We start from the raw sequence: 10,148 nt of genomic DNA on the forward strand, positions 1-10,148 counted from the left end.
CCTTCCTGCTTTTCCTCCCATTTCTGTCATTCACAGCCTTTTTTTAAAATCACGGTAAAGCTTCAGGAATTGTTTCCATGTTAACCATGTTGAAGCGGTGTTAAGCACATTCTCGGCCGTGCGGCCATCACCACCTCCCTCTGCAGACCGTTTTCCTCTTCAAGGCTGAAGCTCCCTCCCCACTAAACACAAGCCCCGCATCTCCCCCTCCCCAGACCCCGACACCCGCTTCTAACTTTCTCAGGCGTTGACCCCCGGAGGGGCGTCTGCTGAGCGGCATCGCCAGCGTTTGTCTTAGGATCGGCTCATTGCACTCGGCTCAGCGCCTCCAGGTCCACGCGCGTGGCGGCAGGTGTGGGCGCTCGCTCCCTCCTAAAGGCGCAGTAATATTCCCGGGTGTGCGTGGACCACTTCGGCTTATCCACCACGGGCGGGCCGCTTCCCTTTTCCATCGATTATGAATAACGCTGCTGTGAACGAGGGGTCCAGGCGCCTCTGGGAGCCTCTGCTTTCAGCCCGCTGGGCCTGCGCCCGGAAGCGAGTGCTGGGCCACGTGGGCGCCCGGGCTGGGGGTTCGCGGCCCGCCCCGGCTGCAGCGGCCCCTCAGGGGGTTGGCTTGCATCGCGCCTGCTCATCTGCTCACTGGCCGGGTGGGTGTCTTCGCCAGACGCACAAGGCACGGCCCTTGGCCCCCGTGACCCCTGTGGCCCCCGTGACTCCCGTGGCCCCTGTGACTCCCGTGGCCCCTGTGACTCCCGTGGTCCCCGTGACTCCTGTGACTCCCGTGGTCCCCGTGACTCCTGTGACTCCCGTGGTCCCCGTGGCCCCCGTGACTCCTGTGACCCCCGTGGGACCCGTGACTTCTGTGGCCCCTGTGACTCCCGTGACCCTCGTGACTCCCGTGGCCCTCGTGACCCCCGTGACTCCCATGGCCCCTGTGACTCCCGTGACCCCTGTGGCCCCCGTGACTCACGTGGCCCCTGTGACTCCCGTGGTCCCCGTGACTCCTGTGACTCCCGTGGTCCCCGTGACTCCTGTGACTCCCATGGCCCCTGTGACTCCCGTGACCCCTGTGACCCCCGTGACTCCCGTGGTCCCCGTGACCCCCGTGACTCCTGTGACCCCCGTGGGCCCCGTGACCCCCGTGGCCCCCGTGACCCCCGTGGCCCCTGTGACCCCGGCGTCTCCGCGGCAGAGCCCGCCTCCCTGTTTATTCTGGCTCCCCCCGCGTGGCGGAGGCCTGCTCCGCGGGCACTGCTCCCGCGGCTGGCGGCCTTTTCTCCCCGGGGCCGCCCGTCAGGGGTGTTGCAGACGCCGCCCTCGCCAGCGCAAAGACAGACGCGGGCGGCCCCGAGCACCCAGGACGCGAGAGCGCGGACCGCGCGGCGCGCGGGCGGGCACCACGGAGGCGCGGTCCTCCGGCGTCTAGACCTGCCGTGTGGCGCGCGCCGGAAGCGGCCCCGCGGCCGGAAGTGGGCCGAGAGCGCCGCGGGCCCGAGATGAAGCCGGCCGTGGACGAGATGTTCCCCGAGGGCGCCGGGCCCTACGTGGACCTGGACGAGGTGTCACGGGCCGGGCGGGAGGCTCCGAGCGTGGGGAGCGGGGAACGGGGAGCGGAAGGGCGGCGCCCACGTGCGCGGGCCCTGGGGAAGGGAGGCCGCGCGGGCGGTGGCGCGGCTCCCAGGCTCCCGGCCCCGCTTCTCCGAGCACCGGGTGACAGGCGGCGACCGACCGGGGCGGGAAGCGTGTGCCCGGCCCGGGGCCAGGACGCGCAGCCGGAGGGTCGGGTGCCCGCGGGCGCCCCAAGGCCCCGGCCACACGCCTGCGGTCCGAGGAGCCCCGTTTGCGCTCCTCGGTGGCGGCAGCACCCCACGGGGGCCCGCGGGGCGTCTCCATAGCGCGTGGGGCGCCCCTCGTGTGGGTTTGAGCTCGTGTTCGGGGACTGGGGAGGAAAGCGGGCTTTGCTGTGCCTTGGGTGCCGCCTGGAAGCGACGCTGGTTCTCCGATGAGGCCTCGTCTGCACCGGGCGAGGGAAGCCGCTTTTAGCCGCCGTGCCTGTCGGAGCGGAAAGGCACGCCTGGCGTTTCTGTGCTGTGCGCAGTGGCCTCGTTCTTCTTTATCATGCAGGATTGTGCGGTGGTCTGTCGTGGTCACAGCGTGACCTTGTCTGATGCGAGCGTTCTGTGAGATGGTTTGTGGTCAGCAGGAGAGCGCCACAGCCTAGCTCGCAGTGCCGGGCCGGCTCGTGCGCTCTTTCTCAAAACTTAGCGGGTACAGAGATGGTCAGAGGCAGCCCTTGTGCCTGTGGAGGTGGCAGCACGGCCGGTCGCAAATACCAGGCGTCATCGCAAGCCGGAGCGCAGCGCTCTCAGGGCTTTGAGGGGGCTCAGCAGAGGTGCAGCTGAGCGGACTCTGCCCAAATGCTGGGACACGTTGGTGTTTGCTAGGGAGGCGGGGATAAAGGCCGGCAGGAGCAGAGTCCTGGGTCGGGAGATGTCGGCTCACCAAGGGAAGGGAATGTCGGCTCACCAAGGGAAGGGAATGTCGTGTTCTTTAGCATGGTGGAGCGTGCAGTGCCGGAGAGGGGGGGCAGTGGGCAGGGACCAGGTCACGAGACCGTCTGGAGCTACGCTGAAGAGGGTGGCTCTGTGCACGCCGCTCCCCAAGCACTTCTAGTACACCCACGCCTCAGTCCTGTTTTAAAGTCACAGCCCTAGGCCATGTGGAGCCACCAGAGGGCTTTACAGTGGGGACGGAGAGGCTCCCACTTGCTCTGAAGCGGTGAGGGAGCAGGGAGAACAGGAGAGTTGAAGATGTGTAAGTGAGGCGGATGCTGGCAGGGACAAGCCCAGCCCGTGTTTAAGTGGTAGAAAGTGCATGGCTACCTGTGGTGATGGGGGTGGGGAGGGAGGCTGAGATGCCCGGGGAGGAAGTTGAGCTTCCTGGCTTTTCTGAGAGCAGCAGTGAAAGGGAACAGGAGCATTCAGCCACGTGGGGACCAGGGCAGGGTGGACCAAACGGCCTTGTGAATGCCGGGTCATGGCAGCAGCAGGACCTGGGGCCAGCTGTTCAGGGTGCTGCCATCAGAGGACTCTGCTGTCGCCCGGTGACTAAACAGGATCCAAAATGCTGAGGGCTTCAGATTGTCCAGTTTGGGTTGTGACATGGTTTTTTTCACTGCCGTGGAGTTGTGGCAGTGGACGGTCTGTGATGGCAGCCGTCACTGGGACCTCAGTGGCAGAGCAGGTCAGTTTCCTTGCAGAAGTGGTTTCATTTCCAGACGAAAGTGGGAAGGGACCCTGAGCCGAGGCGATGGGCTCAGTTTTGCATGTTTGTGGCCTCTGTGGTGACGTCCAGCGGGGATCAGAAACTTCTCCTGTGGTTACAGAGAAGTCGCGGTGCTTAGGGCAATGGTAGGTTTCTTTTTTAAAGGCAAGGAGGAATCAAGGAACAGAAGCCCTTGAGAGACCGTAAAATAATTCCTTTGAATTTCTCCCTCCCGTTCCCCCTCCCCTCGTACACATTCCTTTGTCTGGAACGAAAATGTTGACTCCAAGTGGAGCCTGTTTCCCCTCACCCTTCCTTTCCTGTGGGGGTGGCGGGCACTGCAATGCACCGGCCACTTGCTCTTTCAGAAAACACAACTGACGTAACCTTGCCTTTCCATTCCCCAGGCGGGAGGCAGCACCGGGCTCCTGATGGACTTGGCAGCCAATGAAAAGGCTGTTCACGCAGACTTTTTTAATGGTAAGCATGCTTGGGATGGGGACGCCAGGTTTAATCTAAATGTTTCTTCTCCAGGTGGAGGCAGTGAAGCAACTTGGTGACATGGATAGTTTGGATCATAAGACCGTAAAGGCCCCGTGCCACTCTCAGAAGGCGGTGCAGTCTCTGTGGAAGGACGTGGGCTGGGCACACTGGCAGGCAGCCCTATTTTTCAGGAGAAAAGTAGCATGAAATTGTTCCCAGCCTGCAGCCCAGTAATTGAGTTTGAGCGTGGTAACACGTGCGTGCAGACACCTCAGGCTGTAGCTGGGTCTGGCCCCTTGCCCCAGACACGGCCATGGGAACCCCGTCTGTCTCCCTGTCTGCCCTCTCTGGGTGGCAGTTTCCTTTCCTCTCCCAGGCCACCTGTGTTCGCCTGCCTGGGTCTGGTGCCCTCAGCTGCCTTTGCAGAGGGACAGCCACCCTCCAGCTCTTGCCCTTTACCAGTGCGTCTGAAATCAGGACCCGCGATGCATTTCCGTGTGATCTCAGGGCCTCAGTGCTAGTCACCAAGAACATGCGTGAACCAAATAAACAGTGAAAAGCAAAGTTTCTGTAAGACCTTCAGACCTGCTAGAGGGGACATTTCTCTCATTCCCCTCTGATTTCCTAAGGCCTTGTTCCTATGGATTATATTAACCTTTACTAAGGGTTCAAATAGTAAGTAAACAAGATAGGTTTCTTACTCCAGAGGGCGAGGTGGCGTTTTCCATCCTGTTTTAATCCATGGTGTTTGCCTCTACAAAAGCCCCTGTTACTAGTTAACAGTTGGACTTGACCTTGCCGCGCTGGTTTCTTATCTTACCCGAGGCCCCCACCATCCCGTATCCCTGCTGCTGTACCATGTTTATTGTCCGCGGCCGTTGTCTGAGGGGAGTGGCCAGGCTGCTGAGTGGGGGTGCAGGCTCCCCTAGGGTGCCCGGCCATGCCCCTGAGGCAGCATTCTGGCTGCTACCAACCAGAGTCATAACTGGGGCAGGTGACATTGGAGGTTAGCCTGGAGACCTGAGTAGCATTTCTTTCCATTCTTTATGCCAGAGCGAGGGGGGAGAAGGTGTTGCCGTCAGAGGGAACCAGTTGTGCAAAGCCACGGGGTGCTCTCCAGAGCTGCTTTGTGAAAACACGAGCTCACCAGGCGCCTTTGAAGCTGCTTCACTTGGGCAGGATCGGGCAGTTGCTGATGCTGGCACAACCCGCGTGCATTTTGATGATCTCCTTCAAAGCCTCATTCATCCTCTGCCAGTCCACTGGTTTAGAGGCGATCACTGTGTTCTAGTGTTTGAGTTCATGTGACTTCAGAGTCAGCCCCTGAATCCTGGCGGGAAAGCATCTCTGAGAGGGACCCAGGCCCGACCTGTCGGGTGAGTGCCGGGCAACCTGAGCAGTGTGAGCACACGTCTCCTTGCGCCACGGCTGGCCAGGAAGGGAACGTGGGAGAGCTCTTATCCCCTGCCGCCCACCTGCTAAGTTCACAAAGCGCTCACTGTCCCGTCGGGTTGTGACAACCCCATGTGTTGAAGGAGCCGTTTCTTTGAGAGACCTCTGTGGGCTTTGAAGAGGGCTTCTGCCATGTCCTTTTTGCTTGTCAGATAGGTTTTGCTGGGCTGTTATCCTCTGGGCACCAGGATTCTAGCCGTGAACGAGGTTCACTCTCTTCCTTTGCTTCGTTTTACAAAATCGTGGTGGGTCCAGATGAGCCAGCAGGCAGGGTCGGGACCGTGACGAGAGCCCTGGCGACGTGTGGATGGCCTTGTTTCTGGGAGCACAGCAGAGGGAGGTTTCTCCGGAGGGGACAGCAGAGCAGAGATTGGGAGGGGTGGAGTCAGCCAGGGCTGGGGCCTGCGGCAGAGCCACAAACAGCAGTCAGGAGGCAGTGAGGACATGGGGCACGCCAGTGTGGCTGGGGAGAGCTGGACCCTCTGCGGTGGCCAGAGATGCCGCAGGGACGCCACCCTCCCCAGGAAGGCTGGTACCAGCAGGCTCCTGCCTCTTTGCTCTGTCTAACCATCCAGGAGTTGAACTTCCCTTTCTAGTTCATAGTTCGTACTGCACGTTTTCAGGACAGTATATATGGGTGGGTTTTTAGCTTTGTCGTCTCCTCCCATCATTGCCTGTGGAAGGAAATTTGGAAAACACAGAAAACTAGACAGAAGGACAGAATCTTTCCTGCGGGTGGGGGGAGCTGATTCTGATCACCCAGGGCAGCGCACACGTGTTGGCTGCGTTTCTTCCAGCAGGAGCGGGCCTTCGCGGTGTTTCTCGGGCTTGAGTGTGGTTCCCACTGCCTTACAGGAGGCTCCACACCCAGCCCGCTTTCTCATCCTCACAGCGGCGGCGGCTGGTCTCCCTCCGCTCCCGGGGCCCAGCACATGCCTCCCAGCTTGGTCTCTCCCCAGCCCAGCACGAGGGCGGCACCTTGGCCGCCGTGCCCTTGTGGGTGCAGATGCGGCATTGGCGTGTCCTGAGTGCTGAGCTGTGGCTGTGAGGTGATGTCCGTGGGACCCAGAACAGCCCTGCATGCGTATTCCCAGGATTGTCCCGCTCACCCTCTACGCTCAGACTACACCCACCATCCCTGGTTGGGTAAAACCGAAAGTCTCTTATGGGAAAGTCTTTTATTTCATAGATCGTTGACTGTGGACTCTGCATTTTGAGCTACCATAGAATTCATTTTGAAGTGATCTGTTTGCTGCTTACCCTTGTGTGTGTAAATACGTGGTTCTGCTTATTTCCCTAGATTTTGAAGATCTCTTTGATGATGATGACATCCAGTGAGATGCTGTGCTGCAGGCCAGGCCCGTGGTGCAGAGCCTCAGCGTGAGTCTGCGCAGGACCGCTTCAGGTGGTTTTAAAGAACGTGGAAGTCCCTTGAAGTGAGGACCTGGTTAACCGAGAAAGACAATAGTGTGCTCAGCCGCCTGCACGAGGCTGTTCGTCTCTGATGTGACCAGGTGTTGCCCTCACTTCAATTAAAAGAAAGCGATACCCCATGCAGAGTGATCTCACTCCTGCAGTTTTCGGTGAATGTCGCCGTCCCTAAAATCTCTGTGTGTGTTTGTGTGTGCCTGCGTCAGCATGCTAAGAGAACCACGCTTGGCTGGTAGCAAACAGCGTGTGTGAAGCCGCTGTATGCCGGAGCAGGGGGCCGCGCAGCTGGGCCTGCTGGCAGCACTTGAGGGACCTTGCCCCGGGGCCGCCCCTCTGCTCCCTGGGCAGGTTCGCGGTGTGTGTCTGTCAGTGAAGCGGGCCTCGTGCTGTCCTCCGGCCTCCACGTCAGGGCAGCTCCGCGCAGACCCAACGCATAAGAGCTAGGATGACAGACGGTGACTTTGCAAGAGGCACCTTCTACGAGAGAAGTGCACAGTGGTCCATTTCCTTGGAGAATGTGGGACCCACGTGGGAAGGGGTTTGTTTCCTGTGGGCCCAGCTCAGTAATTGATAATGGCCGTAAAACAGCGAAGTTCCTATTTCATACCCATCTCCAAGGGAAGAGTGTTTCTCAGACCAGGAGAGCCCAGGCCCGGGACTTCAGCTCTTCCCATTTTCAGAGTTAAAGCCCCTCGGTAGATGAGGGACCTGCTGCCCCCACCGCTGAGAACCCACTGAACGGTGGGTGTCACCTCGTTGGCACGTTTACAGAGGAGACGTTTTTACTAGGGACCAGGTGAGGTTTGAAGCAGAACCGAATGTTGGCTCCAACTCATTTTCTCACAAGTGCTGAGTGGATTTTCAGCCTGTCATCCTGATGGAGCTCCTGTCCTTTGCTGGGGCTCAGCAGCCGGGGCCGGCCTGGGACAAGCCAGCAGTCCTCCATGGTCCCCGTGCTGCAGTGAGGGCACTCTGAGCCCAGGGTCCATGGGAGGCAGGAGAGAGGCGCACCGCAGTGCGGAAGACCGTCTGTGTCAAGCTCTGCGCTGGGCTGCACGCTGGGGCTGCCTCCTTGTTTCTGAGGCGCTCATGGCTTCTGCAGGCGAGTAGCAGGGGCTCCAGCAGCCGGCGGCATGCTCTCTGCACTTTGAGAGGGGGGCTCCTCCGTGCTGTGTGCTTGCTGTTCATTCGTGAGAGTCCTCTCTAGGTTCCTAAGTGGATTCCTCAAAGCAGGCATCGAGGACGCTGTGGGGCACAGTTAGGTATTTGGGTGAATTCTGTGGTGATCGGGTGGTCCCCTGCAGTCCCCCTCAGTTGGGGTTTATTGCAGTCCCACAGGGCTTGCAATACGCAGTGCTCAGGGCTGTGGCTGCAGCTCAGACTGACCAGTAGCAAACACCCCTGCCGGCGAGCTGTTGCATCCTGTAGGGTCCGGCTGAATCAATTCCTTTCTTTGGGGAGCTGGGCACAGTGGCTCACTCCTGTAATCCCACCTCTTTGGGAGGGTGAGGCAGGAGGATCACTTGAGGCCAGCAGTTTGAGACCAGCCTGAGCAACAGAACAAGACCCCCCTCTATACAAAAAAATAATAATAATTGAAAAAATAAAAAAATTGGCTGAGCTTGGTGGCACATGCCTATAGTTCTAGTTATGTGGGAGGCTGAGGCAGGGGGCTCATTTTAGCCTAGGAGTTAAAGATTGCGTAGCTGTAATTGTAACACTGCACTCCAGCCTGGGCCAAAGAGACCCTGTCTCTCAACAAAACCAAAACCGTTTCTTTGGGCCTCTGTTTCATTATTGGTGAACGAGGACCTCATTCTCTGGTCTTCAGCGGGAAGGAGCACTCCCAGGTGAAGGCAGCCGCCGCACAGGAGCTCAGGCGGAGTGGAGACTGGCACACGCTCCTAGACCACGGCCTCCAGCCCCAGAGCCCCTCTGGGCTCGCCTGGTCCAAGCCGCTTTGTGAATAGCAGTCTGCACGTGTGTGCGCGTGTCAGTCCTGTGTGGGCTCTAGGAAGCCTCCCTGTGCCTTCACAGAATCCTTGTAGCTTCCTCAGTGTCACGAGGCTGCGAGCATTGCCACCTGCTTGGCTTCCTCATCTCCCCGTCACTCAGCTGTCACTGTGAGGCATGAGGAAGGGTGATTGCCGGGTGGTGGGAACAGCAGCTGACTGGCCCACCCGTGCACACTCCCGCGGCAAAATGCCAGCCACTGTCGGTGATACATGTTCACCTACACTGACACACACATGTCTTTTCTCAGTTTCTATACCTGGTTGCCTTAATCAGAGACGTCTATACCTAGCCCTGCTGCATTTAGAAAGCTGTGGGGGGCCGCAGGCTCAGTGCCGGCCACATGTTAAACCTCAGCGAGGCGGCACAGCTCTGCCGGAAGGGGCCAGATTCAGCCGAGGGCAAGGGAGCCTTCTGGGGTCTTGACGAAGACCCTTCCATGAGAAGGAGGAAGCACTGTGCGTTAAAATCCATGCGAGAGGAATTTGTCAGAAGGCTCACAGAGGACAGCTCGAAGGCCGCAGGCTCGAAGGTCCCTGGACTCCACCACTTCCTGTTTCTCCCTGCCCACTGGCTTCTTGGGCTCAGGAAATCTTGCTCCGAAGCGGTTTCTTTTTCCACCGTGGTTCCAGCAGTTTCCATGCTACATCTCCAGTAACACGCCTTCCAGGGGTGGAGGGGACTGTATTGCGAGGGAAAGGCTTGAGGAAGGCGTCTGTCCCACCTGCCGCCACCGTGCGCTGTGCCCACTGCCAGCCCTGGAGCCGCACCCAGGCTCCCAGCACGGCTGGGTCCTGTAGTCTTGGCCACACAGCGCAGGTTTTGTGTGAATAATCATTGCCTCCAATTGGTCCCCATATACTACTGTCAAGTATGTATTGAATGACTTTTAATGGTTCCTGTGTGATTTTTGAGGGGGGTGTGAGTGCCCTAGCGTCAGCCACCTCTGAGGCTGGTCCCTTTGTCAAGGTGCTCAGCAGGTGTGTGTTATGTGTAAACAAGCAACAACAGAGGGACTCTGACAATGACCAAACACTTGGCTCTGGAGAGGAGAGAAGGCCACGCTGAGGGTGCTGAGCCCATGTGACTCATACATGGCGCCTCGCTGTGGAAGAGGCATGGGGTCTCTCAGATCTCCCCTACAGGGACTCTGATGACACTTGCGAGGGCTCCACCCCCACAACCTAATTGCCCTCCAAAGGCCCCATCTCCTAACACCATCACCTGGGGGTGGGGGCTGAGGATTCAACATGAATTCTGGGGGGGACACAAATTTCTGGACAGGAGCACCTTGGAATCGGAGGGTGAGCAAACATGGCCTGATGTGGGCAGTGCCACGCCACCCAATGCCCATCTATATGCACCCAACGTCCAAGCACCCACCGAGAGTCATGTGTCGCTTACCGACGGTGGTCCGTCCTGAGAAACACATCGTTAGGTGAATGTCCTCCTTCCAGCGTCACGGAATGCACTGACGTGCACCTAGACGGTTCAGCCTGCCA

General features: G+C 59.2%; 1 protein-coding gene across 1 annotated transcript; it reads left to right on the plus strand.

Annotated features, from left to right (window-relative positions):
- The first annotated feature begins 1,435 nt into the window (after positions 1-1,435).
- Positions 1,436-6,746, plus strand: COPS9 (COP9 signalosome subunit 9). Its single transcript, XM_017521291.2, has 3 exons — positions 1,436-1,562; positions 3,675-3,747; positions 6,503-6,746. Exons 1-3 carry the CDS (start codon positions 1,500-1,502, stop codon positions 6,538-6,540), a joined length of 174 nt encoding a protein of 57 aa, XP_017376780.1. The 5' UTR covers positions 1,436-1,499; the 3' UTR covers positions 6,541-6,746.
- Positions 6,747-10,148: the final 3,402 nt, after the last annotated feature.

Source organism: Cebus imitator, unplaced genomic scaffold (genome assembly GCF_001604975.1).
Source record: "Cebus imitator isolate Cc_AM_T3 unplaced genomic scaffold, Cebus_imitator-1.0 Scaffold1043, whole genome shotgun sequence".
Lineage (NCBI taxonomy): Eukaryota > Metazoa > Chordata > Mammalia > Primates > Cebidae > Cebus > Cebus imitator.

Excerpts from the sequence above, each read along its gene's own strand:
- COPS9 (XM_017521291.2), top strand. The coding sequence starts at position 1,500 with ATGAAGCCGGCCGTGGACGAGATGTTCCCCGAGGGCGCCGGGCCCTAC. Across the intron at positions 1,563-3,674 it reads CCTACGTGGACCTGGACGAG|GCGGGAGGCAGCACCGGGCT; the intron begins GTGTCACGGGCC and ends TCCATTCCCCAG. Across the intron at positions 3,748-6,502 it reads TCACGCAGACTTTTTTAATG|ATTTTGAAGATCTCTTTGAT; the intron begins GTAAGCATGCTT and ends TTATTTCCCTAG.